The 22646-nt window shown below is 41.1% G+C and overlaps 3 protein-coding genes across 4 annotated transcripts in view; all 3 read right to left on the bottom strand.

Annotated features, from left to right (window-relative positions):
• Positions 1 to 1684: 1684 nt before the first annotated feature.
• echdc3 (enoyl CoA hydratase domain containing 3) lies at positions 1685 to 4634 on the bottom strand. Its single transcript, XM_083934929.1, has 6 exons — positions 4483 to 4634; positions 3635 to 3756; positions 3176 to 3273; positions 2798 to 2998; positions 2322 to 2500; positions 1685 to 2202 (listed from the first exon to the last, which is right to left on the bottom strand). The coding sequence occupies exons 1-6, from the start codon at positions 4617 to 4619 to the stop codon at positions 2049 to 2051; spliced, it is 891 nt and encodes a 296-aa protein (XP_083791055.1). The 5' UTR covers positions 4620 to 4634; the 3' UTR covers positions 1685 to 2048.
• A 1377-nt stretch (positions 4635 to 6011) lies between these two features.
• Positions 6012 to 13788, bottom strand: kcnj8 (potassium inwardly rectifying channel subfamily J member 8). The gene is made up of 6 exons (XM_083935451.1): positions 13440 to 13788; positions 11906 to 12054; positions 9962 to 10122; positions 8939 to 9078; positions 7674 to 7890; positions 6012 to 6542 (listed from the first exon to the last, which is right to left on the bottom strand). The coding sequence occupies exons 1-6, from the start codon at positions 13784 to 13786 to the stop codon at positions 6297 to 6299; spliced, it is 1260 nt and encodes a 419-aa protein (XP_083791577.1). The 5' UTR covers positions 13787 to 13788; the 3' UTR covers positions 6012 to 6296.
• A 6425-nt stretch (positions 13789 to 20213) lies between these two features.
• The window catches only part of abcc9 (ATP-binding cassette, sub-family C (CFTR/MRP), member 9), a 64910-nt gene continuing 62477 nt past the window's right edge, over positions 20214 to 22646 (bottom strand). The window contains exons 40-41 of one of the 2 annotated variants that reach the window (XR_014593663.1): positions 22244 to 22519; positions 21258 to 21391 (exon numbers count right to left, since the gene is read on the bottom strand). Coding sequence is in view for 1 of the 2 variants with exons in the window: in XM_083934895.1 (XP_083791021.1) it covers positions 21254 to 21391 (138 nt within the window). In the remaining variant the exon portion in view is untranslated. Of the gene's footprint in view, positions 21392 to 22243; positions 22520 to 22646 lie in introns of both variants that reach the window. The other variant, XM_083934895.1, reaches the window with a different exon arrangement.

The following is a 22646-nucleotide window of genomic DNA, read 5'->3' as shown; positions in this document are numbered from 1 at the left end:
AACAATAACGTTAGCATATAAGTGAAGCAACAAGTGCGGCAGCTAAGCTTCAGTTCAGCTAGTCAACAGCGGCTAACGCCAGCTAACGCTAGCTAGCTTTAGCATCACAAACGGTCGGTAAATCCCTGGCGCTCTTTCCTAAACACAAACCGGGCGTGAGTCAGCACTTACCGCAGTTTCTGGATTACTTTCAGGGTCAGTTGCTTTTCTGTTTGTCCAGTTTTTAAAGTTATTCCGTCCGGGAAAAGTTTTTTAAACCGCTTTCCGAAGTGACTTCAAAACAAAGATGGCGACCGGAAGTGGCCGGATGTCACATCCTCTATATATAAACGCGATAAAAATTTAAAAAACGCAAATTAAAAATAATAATATTAATAATAACATTCATTTACATTTACCTGATAATAAAAAAAAATCAAGATAACATAAAAGAATATTCTAGTCATAACCCCTGTACACCTAGCGGTTTTTGGCTCAATTCTATCAAACTTTAACTATAAATGATGGTGTAATGTTTTTATTTAATTTAATGGTGTAAAACTAAAGTCTTAAGTTTTTATCTTTGTAATCAAATATCGTTTAAACAGCCTAATTTATCATTATTTATTATTTATTATGCCGGCGCTTCTCTCGGCCCTAGTTGGACACCCTGATCTCCTCACCGTAAACGTTGGGAGCTGCTGGTTGTCCAAATTAACATCAATGTTGTCCAAACATCCATGATAATATATCAGTCCTTCACAATAAAAGCCCATGCTTTACCAGCTCCAAAATATACCATTAAGTCTTCTTAATATCCATTTTTAATGTAAACCACCACCTGAGCCACTCGGGGTTAGCGTCGCCCAAACGTTCTTACTGCTTTTCGCTCATCAAAAGTCATCATCTTTCGTATTCTAAGTTGACATGTAAATGGCCATGCAGAAATATGAAATTTCACTTGAAGATTCTTAGAAGTGCGTAAATAAATTCTACCTTCACTTCAGTGGAGGATCAGCCAGTTAAAGCAACACAAAAAGATTCGTCCGGATAGGGATAATACCAGTGAACAGCGTCCCACAGTGACATTATCTACTAGCCCTTCTTCAAACTTCATGATGCTGCATTCATGTAGTGTAGGAATAATTAAAAAATTTACTCCTGACTGGGAAAATTCACATGAACAACTTGTAGAGTGACCTAGATTAGTTTAAAAAAACGATATATTAGCAAAAACTCTGAGTCTGAAACAGCTATCAGTGTGTTTAAGTGCTCTGGACAAAGTATAACACATCTTCTTTGTAGTCTCCATGTTGTTTCCATATTACCACCTAATGCTCAACATCACAACAATGTCATGGTCAGTTTCCTGTATTCTGGTGAAGTTCATGTTTACCTTGTAGGACCTAAATTGTGTTGTAAAGTGGAAGTGACCGGCTGGCTCCAGAAGCATTTTAATTTCTCTCCATTCAAAATTCATTATTAGAAAGTTATACATGTATATCTGCATAAGCTCTTTGGTTGGATGGTTAATGCTGAAATGCACCTTGAGATGTCTCTTCTTACTTTTTTATGAACTCGTGCTTTTACTGTAGACATCATATCAAAGAACCTCATCATATTTTGTCCATCAAAGCCTTGGAAGAGCTTAAACATTGTCTACTGTATGGAAAAAGACTTTCGCTCCCACGACCCTGGCCATTCAAAATAACTTAGACCAATTTGTAACCTATTTATTGCATTTACAATTATACAAAACACAGAGAGCAGCATCCGTTAGCTTTAGGAGTCCAGTAAAAATCTGAAGTCCTCTGGGTGTATGTTCTCCTCATCTTCACTCTGCAGCTTTCAAGGCACATAATGGTTCAGCTACTTGTCTTTAGTCTTAGCGAAAAGGAGGGATTCCCCAGGGAACATGAAGTCAACAATTCAATTTGCTCAACAAGTTCAATCGTTTAAAATTATATCCACATACATATTTTAAAAGTAGCGTAGCCCATTGGGACTGGGTGGCTAATTAGTCCACACCAGTGATAGGAAACCATGTTTACCAGTCAGGATAAAGTCCATCAGTCGTGGGCTTTTTCTACTTTATTGCTCCACACTGGTTTGCGTTTCTCTATGAAGGCCTGGATCCCCTCCTGTCCGTCTCTTAGAGCCAGGTTGTCCACCATCACCTTGGAGGCGGTGGCGTACGCTGCATCTCGACCTTGAGCCATTTGTCTTTTGAGGAAACAAAGGAGAAGAAAGAACAACATGTGAATGGAAATGTAAAACTCCAAACACTTATAACCACAAGAAAAAAAGTTTTTTTTTTAAAAACGATGTGTCTGTACGCTCACCTTTGGAAAGTGGCCTTGCCGAGGGCAACGACAGGCCGGCTGGCCTGACAGACCCGCTGGGCGATGGCTAATGTCTCCTCCTCCAGCCGCTCCTCTGGCACCACCTTACTGACCAGACCGTGCAGCAAAGCATCGTGGGCGGAGATGGGAGTTCCTGTGAATAGCATCTCCATGGCGACCTGAATATAAAGAAGGAAGCAAAGGTGTTTATTCATGAATTAATAATACTCATTTCCCCTCGGGATAAATAAAGTTATCTATCTATCTAGTAAATAATTAATAATTAAGAGTCATTTTCTTGACTTCTACTAAAATAAATGTCATCCTGGCTGATTCTACTGTACTGTTTATTGCCCTTAACATGAACTGATTCAGATGTTACATGTATGACTCTACTAATTATGACCAGCATTATATTCTGGAGATAACACTTTATGCTCCTTGTGAGATAAAAACGAATGCTCAGAGGTTCTCACCTTCCTCGGCACGGCTCTGCCGATGGCCACCGCTGGCGTCGAGCAGAACAGACCCACGTTGACACCCGGAGTGGCGAAGGTGGACTTCTCCGTCACCACGGCAACATCACAGCTGGCGACGAGCTGGCAACCGGCCGCCGTGGCAACGCCGTTCACCATGGCGATCACTGGAACAGGTATGTCTTGTATCAGAGTCATTACCTGAAGCACAAGAGCCAAAGCTTTTCAAATAGATAAGACGGATGAAGGACTCATCAGAGGTGAGCGGAGCAGTCGTGATTTCTAATAAATAGTAAATAAGAGGCTGATATTGTGATTTCCACATGCGTAGTGTGTGAGGGAGAGAAAGAGGGGGAGGAAGAAATCAAAAAGACTCACCTCTGAACAGGTGTGAAACACCTTAGTGTGATACTCTCGGCCCTGGGCGGACGTCAGCTCCTTCAGGTCATGTCCAGAAGAAAACACTGGACCTTTGGCTGACACACACACACACGCATACACACACACACACGCACGCAGGCACACACACAACAAGGTGAGACCACCATCTTTGTCTCTCCATGACTTCATGTACAGTACCTGCATATTTCTGCCTTTATTCTGAAACATGACAATATTGCTACTAAACTGTTCTAAATCACCCGTAGGTGTGAGTTGTCTGTCTCTGTTTGTCTCTATGTGTCCTGCGATAGACGATGGCATCCTGTCCAGGGTGGACCCCGCCTCACGCCCCATGTCAGCTGGGATCGGCACCGGCGACCCCGACAGGGACAAGCGGTTGAAGATGAATGAATGAATGTCCCAAAGCACATGCCGTGGTGCAAAATGACTACTGACCTGATATGATAACAACTCTGAGATCCTCACTGTCGATGTCCGTCAGCAGGTTTTCTCTGAGAGACTCCAGCATGGACAGAGACAGAGCATTCCTCTTCTTGGGGTTGTTCAATGTGATTCTCCTGGAAAAGGAGAAGAAGTTACATTTTACAGTTGTGGAGGTTTTTTTTGTGTATTTGCAGAAGTTCTCTATTACGCTGCTATTGTAGCACAGGGATCTGCAGCCAAGTAAGTCAAAGAGGCACTAAACGTTCCTGCATTTCCTAAAAGGAAGAATCAAATAAATGGGGTTCTTTTATAAGAATGTCCTCCAGTACGGTGACTTTAAACTCTACAGTGACACAAGTTCACACACTAACTTGTAAAACCTGTTTCACCACAGAGATTAGGTTTCATTTCCCTGTAAATACATTCATTACCTGTGCAAATTTCCTGATTTTCAAGAATTAACTAAAATTATTATATATATTTTTCAATGGATTCTTGTCCACAGTGATCCTGACTATCATTCTGGAGAATATCAAAGCATTTTACTGTCAATTAATTCTTGAAAATCTGGAAATTATCCATTCGCCAGTGTGAACTTTGACACAGGGAGGGATTTTGAATCTAATTTATAATGAAACCATAAAGTAAAATGTTTTGATATTTTCCATAATGATAGTCAGGATCACTGTGAACAAGAATCCATTAAAAATATTGTCAAACCTCCTCTGGAATAATTTTAATTAATTCTTAAAAATCAGGAAATTTGCACTTTGGCCAAGTCGGGCACCCGTACCGTAAGTGCAGTAATAGACCCGCAACAGACACTAAGTAACGGCTGGCGGGTTAATTCGGTACTTCACCTTATTCCGTTGCTTTGTTGTCTCACCGTCAGCGGCTCCGGTTCGGTCTGGGAGCAGAACCGGGTCGGTGTGAGCGGCGTTAAAGTCCTGCTGAGCCGAAACACACCGACGGACCTGCACAGCAAACTACGAGCCATGTTTGTTTGTTTGCCGTCACCTTTCCTCGCTCTTACTTCCGGGTGTGACAACGTCATAGGCACGTAAAGTGACGTCGAACGTTCTATTGTACGGAAGACACCGAGGGACAAATGTGATAAGTTAACGTGTGACAGACCAGTTAAAAATAGTATTAAACACCTGAATATTCATATTTCTAAGAATCTCAAAGAACGACAGGAAAAATAAAATAAAAATAAAAATAAAAAAACAAAAAAAAGTTTATTCATTATGTGGCTTCAGAGAGATCTGTCCATGTTCGGTAGAGTCCAAGCAGATGGTATCTCTGGATTTATTTACCCCCCACAATCCCTGTTTATCCAGCCTGATGTCTGGAAAGAAAGAAATACAACTTTAATTCATTTTATTTGGAAAAATAAATGTTACTGTTTAAAAAAAGGGATTTTAGCAGCCCGGGAGGCGAAGGTGGCATGGAAATATTAAACTTTGTGGGTGTGAACAATACCTTTAAACTTAAATGGTTTAAAGAAATGTTTGAAAAGCTCCACTTTGGTGTTTTATTCCTCAGAATATAAAATGGGAGGCCTCCAATGTTTTATATTATATTATATTATATTGTATTATATTATATTATATTATATTATATTATATTTATATTGCACTGTAGCAGGCGCTTACACATCAGACATTTATATATATATATATATATATATATATATAATTTTAAAATGTTTGAAGCCGTTCTATTATTAGGAATAAACCAAGACACAAAATCATTTTTTTAACTATATCAAAGATTATTAATTATTTAGTATATTAACTGATCCCAATATCAACATTGAGTGTAAATTTTTTATCATGATTCACTTTGAATTCATTTCTCTTTTAAGTATAATTTCTTAATTCTTACAACAACATCCAAACTATTATCATCATTATTATTATTATTATTATTATTATCATTATTAATATTTATTGTGGACTAAATAGTAAATTTTACACACATAAATGCAAACCAGCAAAAGTTATCTACACTTTCTCTGGATTATATATTTTTATTATAGTTTTATATTAAGAAAGTTTATTTATCCCATTCTCACTCATCTTTTTAAACTTCAATTATTATTATTATTATTATTAATAGTATTGTCTATTTCTCTGTACAATTATCTGCAATGTTATTATTTTATAATTCTCAACAATTATAATAATAATAATAATTACAATTATGTATACATCTGGAATGTTGTATATTTTTTTATTACTTATTTTTGTATATTTCACTGTTTTAAAATAACTTTACTTGAGTCCAGAAATGGAAACCGTCTTCAGATGAAGTGAGTTTATTTATTCTCAAACAACACAACCGACAAAATAAGGCACACAGTAAACACACACACACATACACACACACACACACACACACACACACACACACACACATGTAGAGTAGGGAAGTTAAACTGTGACTTTAATCAATAAGAAAATAATTCTCCCTCCAAAAGTTTGTAATTATTGTTTTAAAGACAGAGAAGAGGAAACACTGATGGGTGTGTGTGCAGCGATAAAGAGTCTCCATGTGAACATGGGGCGACGGCCGTAAAGGTGTTAGGAGAAGAGAGAGAACGAGTCCCGACGACCACGATCCTCCGCGCCACGAGGAGCAGCGGGGCGGCCGACGGGAGGCGGGCCTCATGTCAGGTGACGGCGTTCAGGGTCTGGCCACCATCGACCGGGCTGAAGAACTGCACTTTGGTGGAGGCGATCCCCGAGTTGTTCCTGCGCAGACTCCCGCTGCTTATTTTACGCATGGAGTTGTTGCGTCGCATGGAGTTCCGCTTCCGCAGCGAGTTCTGGTGCGACAGCTCGCTCTTCTGCAGGGTCTGGATTAAGATGGACGGCTTCTCGTCCAGTTCTCTGGCGCTGCAGCGCGGCGTCGTTACCTGGAGGAGCGACAGAGCGACATTTTGTTGGCGCGTTGGCTTCTAAAGGTCACTTTGCTCTCTTAAAGGGTCACTCCAGTGCAAAATCATCCAAAACCGTCTTTTTTAACCACTTAGGGCGCCCTCACACTCTATCCCGTGCCACATGCTTTAGGGTCCTTGTCCCCCCCTCCAGACCCGTTTGTACTCACACTACCTGGGCCTCGGAGAATGCTTCTTGCTGCCTATACATCATCACGCCGTAACACGTCACACGCATTGATGACGTCATGGCGATGCGTGGCTTTGTTTCCAGATCTTTCCGTAGACCTCGGAGTTTTTGTGCGTCTTGTCGACTGTTTTTGAATCTTTTCATCGACCAAATCTGCAGTAAACACTCCACCTCCGCATCACACCAACGTGAACCTTTCACCGCCATTGTTTGAAATGTCCGCGCATGGTCCCTCCTTCTTTTTTCTACGTCCCAACAGGCGCACAGGAAATGACCTCAGAACCGCCGTAGGCCTCACGCTCGCACACGTGCAAACGTGCTTTACTAAAGCCCACCTCTCCCAAACGGGACGTGGCCGGCAAGCGTGCCGCTCCTAGACGCGGTACGGTTGCACTAGACTTTAGCTGTGAAACGTGCTGGTGCACGGTACGGAGGCCCAGTGTGAGTGCGCCCTAATGCTGCTGAAAATAACAGCAAACCTCTGCAGCAGCATGAGAAGAGTCCCTACACACAAAACAAAGCACCAATGGGCTCCTTCCACTGTAATGGACTTTACTATGAGAGGAGCTGGTACAGGGGCCAGTAGGTAAGTCTTTAAAACACTCTTTTAATAAACTCTGGCTTCACTAACTACGTTGTTGCTGCTTTGTTTTGTGTGTAGGGACTCTTCTCATGCTGCTGCAGAGGTTTGCTGTTATTTTCAGCAGCATTAGTGGTTAAAAAAGACCTTTGAATGCCTTCACCGTGCTGCCCCGAGCTAACCACTGTTAGCCACGCCCAGTTGTTAGCGACTCCTGGGATGATTTTAAACCAGAATTACACTTTAATGAACAAAGACTAATAAGCAACATCAGATGAACCCCCAGCACCCTGATAAGTGGTTGTCATGGATACGGGTAACGTAAAGAAGCACCTCTCACCTTCACCGTGTTACCAAACTTGGAGTAGTCCACGGAGTACGCGCCCTCCTCCTCCGTCACTATGGGAACGAAGCGGTGACCCCACTGGATCTCCTCGGCGACGTAGGAGGTCCGGGCCTGCGTGGTGATCCCCGTCGTCTCCACCACGCCCTCCAAGATGGCGATCACCTCCAGGTCGCTACACTGCAGCTCCATGGCCGACAGGTCGTACAGCGGGCTGAGACGACACAACAATATATATATATATATTTTAATATTTACTATTTTAATATTTACTATTTTAATATTTACTGTAGTAGTTTATGGCGCTGTATGGAGTCAGAACAGCGCCATAAAAAAGAAAACGTCTGTAGAAGAATAAGAAATTAAACGTGGAAATGTAGAAAAATAATTAAATAAAGAATAAATAAGTTTATACAAAAAATACTGAAATATTAAGACAAATAAATAATGTGAAAATAAAATAAACTAATGAATAATGAATAAACTAATGAATAAATGTATACATACAAACAGAGACAAAAAAATAAAACTTATTAATAAATGTGGAAATATTAAGACAAATAAATAAATGTGAAAAATACAGAAAAATGTAAAAGACAAAAAATATAAAATAATGAATGAATGTACAAATATGAAGAAAAATAAGTAAATATAAAAGAATAAGTAAGTATTTATGTGTAAGGAAAGTTAAAATAAATGAGCAAAAATAAATAAAATAACAAACAAAATTAAATAAATAAAGAATGGAAAAACAATAAATAAATATATTCAGACAAATGAACAAAAAGTGTAAATACTTATAACTATTCTTTTACATGTTATTTGTCTTTATATTTATTATTTTATTTATTTATTCATTTTTAAATAAAGATAATCATGTATTTAATATTTTATTTATTTATCTTCAACTTTATTTTCCAGTTTGTTATATTCATTTATTTATTTATTTATTATATTTCTTAAGTTTTTAATTTATTTATTTATTATATTTCTTAAGTTTTTAATTTACTTTTTATTCTTCGTTATAAAGTTTTAACATGTATTAAAAAAATTAATTATGGCACTTTTAGGCCTCCATAACGTGTTTGTGTATGTTGTGGTGTATTCAAAAGTCCGTCCGAAATTTAATAACAACAACAACAACAATAAAAACAATAGCAAATATAATAATAATAATAAGAAGAAGAAGAATAACAATAATAATAATAATGAATAAAAACTAGAATCAAACCGCCGTCAGACGGGACGTGCGGTGGCCGTACCTGTGTTTGTCGATGACGTGGCAGATGATGAGCGGAGCGAGCAGGAACAGGCTGTTGCCGGCCGCCGCCGCCTCCGTCTGGATGTCGATCTGATGGATGGGGATGACCTCGCCCTCCACCGTGGTCGTCTTCCTCACCACCTGCACACGAAGAAGAAGTGTTTCTGTGAAGTTCACAGATTAACTTAAAGAGGAAACCCAATGTTCAAACGCAAAGGATTGTGGGAGAGGAGCTAAAAAACACTTTACACTCAGGGCGCCCTCCCACTGTGCCTCCGTCCCGTGCCCCGTGCTTTAGGGTCCTTGTCCCCCCCTCCAGGCCCGTTTGTACTCACACTACCTGGGCCTCGGAGAATGCTTCTTGCTGCCTATACGTCATCACGCCGTAACACGTCACACGCATTAATGGACAAAGAGACAAAGACAGACAGAGAGACAAAGACAGACAGATGGACAAAGACAGACACAAAGACAGACAGATGGATAGAGAGAGACAAAGACAGACACAACGACAGACAGACACAAAGACAAAGACAGAGAGACACAAAGACAGACACAAAGACAGACAGAGAGACAAAGACAGACACAACGACAGACAGACACAAAGACAAAGACAGAGAGACAAAGACAGAGAGACACAAAGACAGACACAAAGACAGACAGAGAGACAAAAGCAAACAAAAGACAAAGAGACAAGGACAGACACAAAGACAGACAGAGAGACACAAAGACAGACACAAGGACAGACAGAGAGACACAAAGACAGACACAAGGACAGACAGAGAGACAAAGACAGAGAGAAAAGACAGGCAGACAGACAAAGACAGACAGAGAGAGACAAAGACAGATTCAACACGGTTCAATAACCACCGGGTGTGATCCTGCGTTCTCGGTGGCACAGCGGGTTGAAGGACACACACACACACACACACACACACACACACACACACACACACACACACACACACACACACACACACACACACACACACACACACACGCACACACACACACACACACACACCTGCAGCCTGACGGTGGCCCCGATGATCATGCTCTTCCTCAGGTCTCCGATACGAATCATGAAGCACAGGCAGTTGTTCCTGACGGCGATGACGGCGTGGCGGCTGAAGATCAGCGTCTCCGCCCGGCGGTTGGACTGAGCCGTCTTCATGAAGATGCAGCCTGAGGACAGAGAGGAGGCGTCACTAATCCCACACACACCCTAATCTGGATTAATTATTAATAATTCATTAATTAAACATTATAGTGCAGAACAAACACATTTAATACAATTAATTAATAATTTAATACATTTGGCACATTATAAATTAAACTGTAGTTTCCCCTGGATTAAGAAGATCCCATTAATTTAATATTAAAATATATATATATATATATATGTGTGTGTTACAGTACAGGGCCCCCTACAGGCTAATCTATATGATTCTTTATGTTGTTATTGACCAGAATAATCCAGATTATATTTATTAAATGTTGGAGATCATAAAAAATCATAAAAATGCAGTTTAAGAAGAAAATACATACGTAAATATAAAAATAAATGTGTAAATAAATACAAAAATATGACAAATAAAGAGAGAAAAATAAAAAATGAATGAGAAAAAATAAAGAAAATGCAAAAAATTATGTAAAGAACAATAAATTAATGTAAAAAATAAAAAAGGATGCTTAAAATATTAAAATAATGAAAAATTACAAAAAAATAGATTCATAATTAATAAATTAATTATTAAAATAATGAACAAATGTGGCAAAATAAAGAAAAATGGTAAAAAAAAATAATGTAGAGAAAACTAAATAAATGTAAAAAATAAAAAAATACAAAAAAAATTGGATTCATTATTAATTATTAAAATAATGAATAAATGTGGAAATATTAATACAAATAAGTCTTTTCCTCTTCATATTTATTGTTTATTTATGTATTAAGGAAAAGAATGAGTAAAAATAAATAAATATATACTGACACATTAACAAATAAATGAAAATGCTTATAATTATTATTTTATATATATATATATATATATATATATATATATATATATATATATATATATGTTACAGTACAGGGCCCCCTACAGGCTAATCTATATGATACTTTATGTTGTTATTGACCAGAATAATCCAGATTATTTTTATCAAATGTTGGAAATAATTCAAAATCTGTGACTGAGTTATTGGACGGATTAAAACAGAGCATTAAAAATCCTAAAAATGCCGTTAAAGAAGAAAAAACATGCGTAAATATAAAAAATAAATGTATAAATAAATACAAAAATATGACAAATAAATAAACAAATGTGGAAAAATAAAGAAAAATGCTAAAAACAAAAATGAAAAATAAATTAAAAAAGATACTAAAAAAGTTTATATAATGTATAAATGTGAAAATATAAAGACAAATAAATAAAATAGATAGATAAAATAAATAAATGAATGTGAAAAAATAGAGAAAAATAGTAAAAAAATAGATTAATTATTAATGAATTAATTATTAAAATAATGAATAAATGTGGAAATTTACAGACAAATAAATAAACACGTGTGAAAAATAAAGAAAAATAAATTAATGTTAAAAATTGAAAAAATAAGGAAAAGGAGGAAGAGAGGAAAGACGGATTGATTTTTAGATTTTTAGATTTTTTTTTACTTATTTTAAAATTAATTTATTTTTGTTAAATTTGGTCAAATAAAACTTTATTGATCCCTCGGTGGAAAGGCTGTTCAGCAGTGTATAAAGTTAAATAAACACATTAATGCATGAATAATTATATTAAATACTACTTTATATATTATCCTGAACAGGGCCGCTCTGCTCTTTCACTTTTGATTTCTTTAGTTTTGATGCAAATTTTTGTGTTTTACTTCAGTTTTAAACGTGTGACTTGAGTCTTTTTACAGTTTTTACTTCACTAACAGATGAAAGAACGTCCCCTGGTCTCACCCAGCATGACGGCGTTGATGATGAGTCCTATGATGTTCTGCATGATGAGCACGGTGATGGCCGTGGGACACTGCTCCGTTATCATGCGCCCCCCGAAGCCGATGGTCACCTGCACCTCGATGGAGAACAGGAAGGCTGAGGTGAACGACCTGCGGGGACAGAGGTCACATGTGGACTTCACCCTCACTGTGACATTTCACCTGATCTGACAGGTGTGTTTTTAAAGTCTCTTCCTCTCCTGCAGCTTTAAATCTGTTGACTGTTTTGTAAATTCACTTTAATTAAGTCTGACAGAAGGACACTCGCTCCATTTAGAGGGTCACTTATTTATATTTGCGTGGACGGATCCCTGAACGGGTCGAAGGTCCAGGGCCCTGACTCACAAAATGATGCCTAATGATGCAAGTGTACACAAAACAATCAAACATGACAGTGACACAAAGAGTCAAAAAATGAGTGTAGGGATGCAAAACCACCAGGAAGAGATGCAAAATGACTGAAAATCGACACAAAACCACCTCAAAAAGATGCAAAATGACTAAAATTACACGCAAAACCACTTCAAAAAGATGCAAAATGACTAAAAATAGATGCAAAACCACTTCAAAAAGATGCAAAATGACTAAAAATAGATGCAAAACCACTTCAAAAAGATGCAAAATGACTAAAAATAGATGCAAAACCACCTCAAAAAGATGCAAAATGACTAAAAATAGATGCAAAACCACCTCAAAAAGATGCAAAATGTCTAAAAATAGATGCAAAACCACCACAAAAAGATGCAAAATGACTAAAAATAGATGCAAAACCACTTCAAAAAGATGTAAAATGACTAAAAATAGATGCAAAACTACAGCAAAAAGATGCAAAATGACTAAAAATAGATGCAAAACCACCACAAAAAGATGCAAAATGACTAAAAACAGACACAGAACAATAAATAAATACTAAAATGAGCACAAAGAGAAACAAAAACCACTAAAAGTCACTGTTTTGAATTTTGTCTGTGGACAGAGTGAGGGGGGGGGGGCCCTACATGTCTGTGCCCAGGGACCCATTGACTCAGAACACGTCCATGCTTTCCACTACTGTTGAGAAGAAAGGAAGCCTGAGGGAGAGAGAGAGAGAGGAAGGGAGGACTGGGGGAGGTGCTAACCCCCCCCCCCCCACACACACACACACACACACACACACACACCCTCCCGCACTTGATTCCCCTTAAAAACGATGAGAGCAAAAGTTCCCTGACTTCCTGTCATGATTAATCTCTTTCTCTCATCCCCTCCTCTTCCTCTAACGAATTAAAACATGGAGGAAGAGAAGAAGAGGAGAAGAAGAGGAGGAGGAGAAGGAGGAGGGTGGGGTGGGGGGGTGTTTGGGTCAAGTAAGGATGGACAGAAGGAGAAAGAGAGAGTTCTGAGTATTTCCAAAAACACCTTTAAAGTCTCATCAAACACACTCGCGTCATCCCAACGACCCTCAGATTGCGCACTTTGACAGTTGCGCCGCTCTGCTGCGCCGCGTCTTTTCTTACTTGACGTCGTTGACGCAGTGGGAAAGGTCGTGCCGCTCCGGGTCCAGGTCCCCGTGCGCGAACGCCACCAGCCACCAGCTCATGGCGAAGAGCAGCCAACTGCTCACGAACGTGGTGGTGAAGATGACCAGCGTGAAGCGCCACTTCAGGTCCACCAGCGTGGTGAACACGTCCTGCAGGAATCGGCCCTGCTCGCGGATGTTCTTGTGCGCCAAGTTGCACGAGCCGTTTTTGGCGATGAAGCGCGCTTTGTTCACGCGGTCCCTGAACACCGGTTTGCGGGGCATCCGCGAGGCGAGCCCCGGCAGACCGAAGTCCTCCGGGATGATGCTCTTCCTCGCCAACATCTTTCTTCTGCTCAAGTGAAAACAAACAAAAAAGGCGTCAAAGCTCCTTTCCCCCCCTTTAAAGATGCGTCTTCAGTGCGCCTTTACGCACGGAACGGACATGTCCAAAAAAGACGCGTAAAGACGCACGGAGCGTGTTCCGGCTGTGGACGTTCGGGGGGATGTTTCCGAGCGACCGACCGCCTCTGCTCAGCTCCTCTGAGGGCTGGGACCGTCTCCTCTCTCCTGTTGACGTAGTCCAACTTCCAGAGTCCAGAGCCGCTCAGTCCAGGCTGCTCCCGCTGCCTTCAAGGGCCGTTCAGGGACCGTCGGAAAACACGACATTTCAACTCCGAAGCGAATAAAAAACACTCCCTTAAACATCACATTTAACAGATGTCACTATGAAACCACCCCAGTTGGTTATTTACATTATGCAGTTCATTTTTGTTCAGAGAGGTTATGTTTAAATATGCAAATGAGGCATTTTATCACACAATATGAGCTGGTTGTTGCATTTCCAGAGTAGAAATGTGAACATTGGGTAAAACCAGTTTTTAAAAAAGCTTGGTTTTATTTTGTGGACACATTAGAGTCATAAATCAGACAATACCACCCACAAAAAATACATTTTCAACACGTTTTAATGAATAAAACGTCCCACACTTTGATGTAATTCTATAAGAATAAAGATTATAATGAAAGTGGGAGGTTTGTGGTCTGTAAGTGGGGAAATCACCACAGTGGAGAGACACTACGGGTACCAAACATGTAACTAATAGACCTGAATTAAGACTTTTCCCTTTTATATGGAACTTTTCTGAAATGTGTCACTGTGAAGTGAACTTTTGTTGACTTTAGGAGAAATCCACAGACACAAACAGACAGAGTGAAGTCAAATAAAGGTTTTCTTTCCACAGTTCTGAAAGAAAACATGCGAAGGAAGGTAAACACAACAGAACCTCATCATCACATCTCCCTTAACTCATGTGCTCAGGGACCACAGATGGAAATGGTAAATGGTAACTGGACTTAGGTACAACCATGAGAGCTTTACTTTCCCCACTTGGTAAATTGACTTGTACGTATAAAGCGCCTTTCTAGTCTTCTGACTACTCAAGGAGCTTTCACAGTGTTTGTCACATTCACACTGATGGCAGTGGACATCTACAGACCATCTAATCTAACCATTCACACCACATTCACACACCCATGTGCAGCACGAGGAGCAATTCGGGGTTCAGTGTCTTGCCCAAGGACACTTCGACATGTGGACCTGGGGAGGTGGGGATCAAAACACCGATCTCTCGAATGGAGGACGACCCACTCTACCACTGAGCCCTTCTCCATCTGTGGTGCAGTATATGTCAAATAAACATTTCCATAAATGATCAATGTTCGAGGATCTGATTCAGTTCTGACTCCAGGTGAGAACAGCCTGTTATCATCATTAGATCCCAGCTGCTCTCTGTCATCATGAGCCGCCTGTTATTGTATTATACAGTAGTTTAATGAACATTTGTGTGTTTTTATGCATCGTTATATTGTTTCATGACATATACGAGTTAATTAATGATCCCATAGCAGAGAAACACACCTGCAGCACCTGTTATCTGCAATGAAATATGGATTTATGACTTTAAGTTCACATTTCTCCTCCTTCATTTGCAGCGACAGAGACTACATGGACTTTAAATGTGATTTAAAGTCAGTTTTTCCTGTTTCTTTGAGTGGATCGGATCATTCAGAGCACTTTTCCACACAGAAACCGTTCATTTATTCCAGAATAATTCATTAAACAGACACGATGAGCTGTAGGAACAGTCTCCCGCCGAGCTAAATGAAGCTTTAAAACATAAAAATCACAATTTTGTGCAAATATACACGTAGACTAGAGTTGTTTTCCATGTGAATAATTGTAATAATTAAATAAAAACACAAACTGGGGGTTAAACGGAGAGCAGTCACTAATAATGCTGTTATTTTGTTAGAAAAATACATATTAATGTAAATTTAAAGGCATAAAATAGTGTTAGAAAAATATTTTTACAATAATAAAAAAATGAAATAATTCTAAAATTAATATTAATGTAAAACAATATGTATAAAGTCATAAACTGGAGGGTAGGAATTTATTTAAAATCCTAAACAGAGCAGAATTAATTTGAGGAGTTTGAGAGTTGACCACCAGGGGGCGTCCTTCAGCAGCAGATTGGACATTAATAATAAAGTGCTGCATTAATAAAGTGCTGCATTAATAACGTGCTGCATTAATAAAGTGTTGCAGGTTTATGGAGGAATAAAAAGTCTCACTTCACTCAAAACTGTTTTATTTTCATTTCAAGTGTAAAAAACAAACTCAGGCACAAACAAAAATACTTTATATGTTTAAAATACATGGATGTTCACGTACACATGTTAAAAAATCAACCTGGAGCTGTAGAAATGATGCTTAAGGTGCCCTCTAACAGTCAAGTGGGCGTGTGTGTGTGTGTGTGTGTGTGTGTGTGTGTGTGTGTGTGTGTGTGTGTGTGTGTGTGTGTGTGTGTGTGTGTGTGTGTGTGTGTGTGTGTGTGTGTGTGTGTGTGTGTGTGTGTGTGTGTGTGTGTGATGTTCACCCTGTTAGCATCAACCCTCAATGAACCCACATTTGTCTCATCTCATCTTCAGCCTCTTATCCGGGGTCGGGTCGTGGGGGCAGCAGCTCCAGCAGGGGACCCCAAACTTCCCTTTCCTGGGCCACATTAACCAGCTCTAACTGGGGGATCCTGAGGCGTTCCCAGGCCAGTGTGGAGATCTAATCTCTCCACCTGGTCCTGGGTCTTCCCCGAGGCCTCCTCCCAGCTGGACGTGCCTGGAACACCTCCCTAGGGAGGCGCCCAGGGTTCATCCTTACCAGATGATCCTGAACCACCTCAACTGGCTCCTTTCAACACAAAGGAGCAGCGGCTCTACTCCGAGTTCCTCACGGATGCTGAACTTCCCCCCCTCTCTCTAAGGGAGACTCCAGCCCCCCTCCTGAGGAAACACCATATTCAATTCAATTCAATTCAATTTTATTCATAGTGTCAAATCATAACAACAGTGATCTCAGGACACTTTACAGAGTAGGTAAAGACCACACTCTATGACTGATTTATGACTTACATAGACCCAACAATTCCCCCGTATGTGAGAAATGAGTGTGATGTTTTCAAAGAGAGAATAAGTGTATTTACAAAAACGTCTAAACAGGAGAAATTACTCGTTTGGGAATAAAAAACATCCCACTGTAATCGTCAGTACGGTTAAAATGCAGTGAAAAAAGTGAATTAGAAAAAGTCTTTAGTATCTAAAAAGTCACTGAGTCCTCAATGACCATTAAACACCTCATGGTCGCACGCATCACGGCGTCTCTGGAGTTACTCGTGTTATAACGACGTCTCTGGAGTTACTCGTGTTATAACGGCGTCTCTGGAGTTACTCGTGTTATAACGGCGTCTCTGGAGTTACTCGTGTTATAACGGCGTCTCTGGAGTTACTCGCGTTATAACGGCGTCTCTGGAGTTACTCGTGTTATAACGGCGTCTCTGGAGTTACTCGTGTTATAACGGCGTCTCTGGAGTTACTCGCGTTATAACGGCGTCTCTGGAGTTACTCGTGTTATAACGGCGTCTCTGGAGTTACTCGTGTTATAACGGCGTCTCTGGAGTTACTCGTGTTATAACGGCGTCTCTGGAGTTACTCGCGTTATAACGGCGTCTCTGGAGTTACTCGTGTTATAACAGCGTCTCTGGAGTTACTCGTGTTATAACGGCGTCTCTGGAGTTACTCGTGTTATAACGGCGTCTCTGGAGTTACTCGTGTTATAACGGCGTCTCTGGAGTTACTCGTGTTATAACGGCGTCTCTGGAGTTACTCGTGTTATAACGGCGTCTCTGGAGTTACTCGCGTTATAACGGCGTCTCTGGAGTTACTCGTGTTATAACGGCGTCTCTGGAGTTACTCGTGTTATAACGGCGTCTCTGGAGTTACTCGTGTTATAACGGCGTCTCTGGAGTTACTCGTGTTGGGCGTCTTTTGTCCCCGGGATTAATAAGTTCAGCAAAGCACGACCGCAGACAGACAGCGGGTTCACCGGCCTCGGCCCGGCGTGACACCCTTCAGTGTTTGTACCCGTGTGGGCACAGAAATACCACCGATAGAAGCGAGCAGAGGCGGGAATGTACGTCATGACGTCATTTCACCGCTCAGAGCCTGCGTCACTTCTATCGGTTTTACTTCTATGACAGAAAACATAAAAATGTAGCACGTACTACACCAGGGTCTAAAGCAGGGGCGGGCGAGTCCGGACCTGGAGAGCCACTGTCCTGCATGTTTTAGGTTTCTCCCTACCCTAAGGGCGCCCTCCCACTGTGCCTCCGTCCCGTGCCCCGTGCTTTAGGGTCCTTGTCCCCCCCTCCAGGCCCGTTTGTACTCACACTACCTGGGCCTCGGAGAATGCTTCTTGCTGCCTATACGTCATCACGCCGTAACACGTCACACGCATTGATGACGTCATGGCGATGCGTGGCTTTGTTTCCAGATCTTTCCGTAGACCTCAGAGTTTTTGTGCGTCTTGTCGACTGTTTTTGAATCTTTTCATCGACCAAATCTGCAGTAAACACTCCACCTCCGCATCACACCAACGTGAACCTTTCACCGCCATTGTTTGAAATGTCCGCGCATGGTCCCTCCTTCTTTTTTCTACGTCCCAACAGGCGCACAGGAAATGACCTCAGAGCCGCCGTAGGCCTCGTGCTCGTACACGTGCACACGCTCGTGCTCGTACACGTGCAAACGTTCTTTACTAAAGCCCACCTCTCCCAAACGGGCCGTGGACGGCCAGCTGGCCGCAGCTATGCGCGGAGTGGTTGCACTCACACTGGTCAAAGGAACCAGACTTTACCCGTAAAACCTGTTTTGGCCCGGTGCGGAGGAACAGTGGGAGTGCGCCCTGAGAGCAGAGAGAAACCTAAAACCTGCAGGACAGTGGCTCCAGGACCAATATTGGCGTCCCCTGGTCTAAAACATGACATCATTATTTAAATCCTGTACAGTGAGAGACTGCACGATGTGTTCATGCGTGCAGAGCGCAGAAACAACAGTCATGTTAAATACAGGGTTCTCTCTTCCGTATTATTGCGTACTACAGGTGCTAAAATAAAATGGATACATGTTGTGCATACGTTAAAAATAAATGTAACAATTGTTTATAAAAAGATAATTAAAGTCTCCTAAAGGTCGTCCGCGTTTAGACGATATTTCATGTCAGGATTAGTTTTTACAAAAGGGTTTTTTAAGATGGATTAAGCTTTTTTTGTAGCTCGTTCTATTTTGGGGTTATTTAGACATTTGATATCACGTACTTTAGCATTTAAGATCGAGTGTGTAGGTCTAAATCTTAACTAATATTTATCGATTTAACAAATTTAGTCAAATAGTCAAATAGTCAGATAATATGGCAGTGCAGCAGAAAAGTCAAGTTAAATCATTGCTTTTTTCTCGGGTCAGTGTGTCAGGAACTCTGACAGTTAGCCTAGCAGTTAGCTTCTCAGTTAGCCTAGCAGTAAGCTTCACAGATAGCTTCACAGTTAGCCTAGCAGTTAGCTTCTCAGTTAGCCTAGCAGTAAGCTTCACAGTTAGCTTCTCAGTTAGCCTAGCAGTAAGCTTCACAGTTAGCTTCTCAGTTAGCCTAGCAGTAAGCTTCACAGTTAGCTTCTCAGTTAGCCTAGCAGTAAGCTTCACAGTTAGCTTCACAGTTAGCCTGTCCCGGACCAGGTTAGTTTGCTAGCATAATATGCCACGGTAACTGAGTTTGAACTATGCTGAATCTACTTCATGAAAATGATCAGAGTGACTGAGCGTGGCTCATTGGGTAAACTTGCTTCATGGTCAACGAAGACTTTAGTGTTAAAAGCTGAATCACTTAACAGTCCTGTGATTGATCTTCAAATGCTACTGTGCACTTACTGATGAAAGTCCTGGTGTATCAACTATTAACGGAGAAATCCCGGAGAAGCGCTAAAACACTGGCAGTGGCCAGCTGTAAGCTAACTCTAATTAGCTCGGGGTAGCACGGTGAATGTTTTTTTTGTGTATAAACTATTAACGGAGAAATCCGGTTGCTAACAGCCAGACGTGGCTAACAGTGATTAGCTCAGGGCAGTACGGTGAAGGCATTCAAAGGTCTTTTTTAACCACTAATGCTGCTGAAAATAACATCAAACCTCTGCAGCAGCATGAGAAGAGTCCCTACACACACAACAAAGCAGCAACAGCGTAGTTAGTGAGGCCAGAGTTTATTAAAAGAGTGTTTTAAAGACTTACCTACTGGCCCCTGTACCAGCTCCTCTCATAGTAAAGTCCATTACAGTGGATTACCAAAGTCAATCCCAAAGGAAGGAGCCCATTGGTGCTTTGTTGTGTGTGTAGGGACTCTTCTCAGGCTGCTGCAGAGGTTTGCTGTTATTTTCAGCAGCATTAGTGGTTAAAAAAGACCTTTGAATGCCTTCACCGTGCTGCCCCGAGCTAATCACTGTTAGCCACGTCTCTCCTGGAAACTGTCTCGATGGCTTATTGGTATACTAATTTGGACCAGGGGATGATTTTACACCTGAATGAAGCTTTAAATCATAAAACTTATTTGTTTTTCTTGTTGTCAACGAATCGTGTAAACAAACCAAAACCAAAACAGTGAAGTATCTTTCAGCCACGATTAGCTCAAGTTAGCGCTGATAAATCAAAATCTAGCCTCTAACATGATATAATCTGTAATATTCTGAGAAAAATTGTGATTATAGAGTCATACAATTTCAGGTAAAGGCTGAAATATTCCTTGATATGAGATTAACGTTACAAATGTACAAGAAAAACAAACTTCAGATTTTATAAAATCAGAGAATATTTGAGTTTGTGAGTTTTTTCTTGTTTTGTTTTCTCTGAACAACAACAATAATAATAATAATAATAGCAATAATACATCAAATATAGCAATTTTCGAGAGACTCAAAGTCGCTTGTAGCTTTCTAGGGACACAAATCTTAATTTTTTTATTTGATATTTTTCATATTTCCCTTCTAACGTTATACTTTAAATGACTTTGTTGTTTTGCAAACGTGTTGAAAACTCTCTGGAAGTGTGCATTTGCTAACTTCTGATATGAAAATTGGATAAACTGATCGATGAACTTGGTAAGTTGTTGATAATTTAAACGATATACGGTGTAAAAAAGGTAATATTTGACTGACTGACTGACTCAATGATTCAAGTGCAGTATTTAATATATCGACTGGTGACTGATGGTGAGCTGCTTCTTGCTAAAGACGCACATTATAGGCTTCGCAGGTGTGTTGTTGTGTCCCAGAGGTCCGTCCGCCTCATTAAGAAAACAACTGCGCGGAGAAAAGAAATATCAACAAACTGCTCAGTCCGTCAGTCGTCGGGCGCTGCTGACTGACTTGCGTCTCTCTACATGTCCGCCCTGACGAACGAAGCGAACATCCCGTCCTCCTGCTCCAGAAGAGTCTCGGGTTTGTCGTACTCCAAAATGTTCCCTCGCTTCATCACGATGACCAGGTCGGCTGTGAGGATGGTGTGGACACGGTGCTGGGGAACACAGAGCAGACGAGGACAGTGAGGTTCTGGAAAAAGTGGAAATATGAATAAAAATAGAAATACATTCATGGTCATATGATTAAAGTGTAATTTCGGCACAAAGTCACCCCACGGTCTGTTTCTAGCACTTACACACATCAAATAAGCCATTGAGACCGTTTTCTTCATGCATGAACCATCAACGGAAAAATCCGGGAGAGTCGCTAACAGCTGGATGTGGCTAACACTGATTAGCTCGGGGCAGTACAGTCGAGGCATTAAAACGTCTTTTTTAACCACTAAGGTTGCACTCACACTGTCCATCCGTACCGTGCCCGAGCACGTTTCACGGCTAAAGTCTGGTTCCTTTGACCAGTGTGAGTGCAACCGTACCACGTCTAGGAGCGGCACGCTTGCCGTCCACGGCCCGTTTGGGAGAGGTGGGCTTTTGTAAAGCACGTTTGCACGTGTACGAGCATGAGCGTTTGCACGTGTACGAGCACAAGCACGAGCGTGCGCACGTGTACGAGCATGAGGCCTACGGCGGTTCTGAGGTCATTTCCTGTGCGCCTGTTGGGACATAGACAAAGAAGGAGGGACCATGCGCGGACGTTTCAAACAATGGCGGTGAAAGGTTCACGTTGGTGTGATGCGGAGGTGGAGTGTTTACTGCAGATTTGGTCGATGAAAAGATTCAAAAACAGTCGACAAGACGCACAAAAACTCCGAGGTCTACGGAAAGATCTGGAAACAAAGTGACGCATCAATAAATGTGCACGGCGCTGCATGCTGTGGTCAAATTGCACCTCCGTGAACTTGAACTAGCTACAAAAGAGCATGCAGTAGTTTTAATTTGATACCAACCAGGCTGTCAGTGGCGGTACGGCTTCAGCAGACCCAGACAGGAAAAGTAGGAAGAAGAACAACCAGAAAAAAAGGTGGAAAAATGGAGGGAAGAGGAAAAACCGGGCTTAGCCAAAGTGGCCTGTGCGGATCCGGGGTCTACTTGTGAGTCCTCACTAGCACGCTGAAGAGGCTCTCCTCCTGTGCTAGCAGGTTGGGACCTGAGTCGCTTTCCACCAAGATCCCCGAGGAGAAGACCAACACCTGCTCGGCGTCCAAGATGGAGGCCACGCGGTGCTGGCAGCAGGACGGAGGGGACAGAGGAGGAGGAGGAGGAGGATGGAAGAGGAAAGAGGAGAAAGGGAAACGGTTGAAGACAAAAGGAAGTGTGGCGGGTGAGAGAAAGAGCATGAGAGGACGAGAC

The sequence above is a fragment of the Echiichthys vipera genome (assembly GCF_963691815.1).
Source record: "Echiichthys vipera genome assembly, chromosome: 20".
NCBI lineage: Eukaryota > Metazoa > Chordata > Actinopteri > Perciformes > Trachinidae > Echiichthys > Echiichthys vipera.
This window is presented reverse-complemented; position numbering and strand designations above follow the sequence as displayed.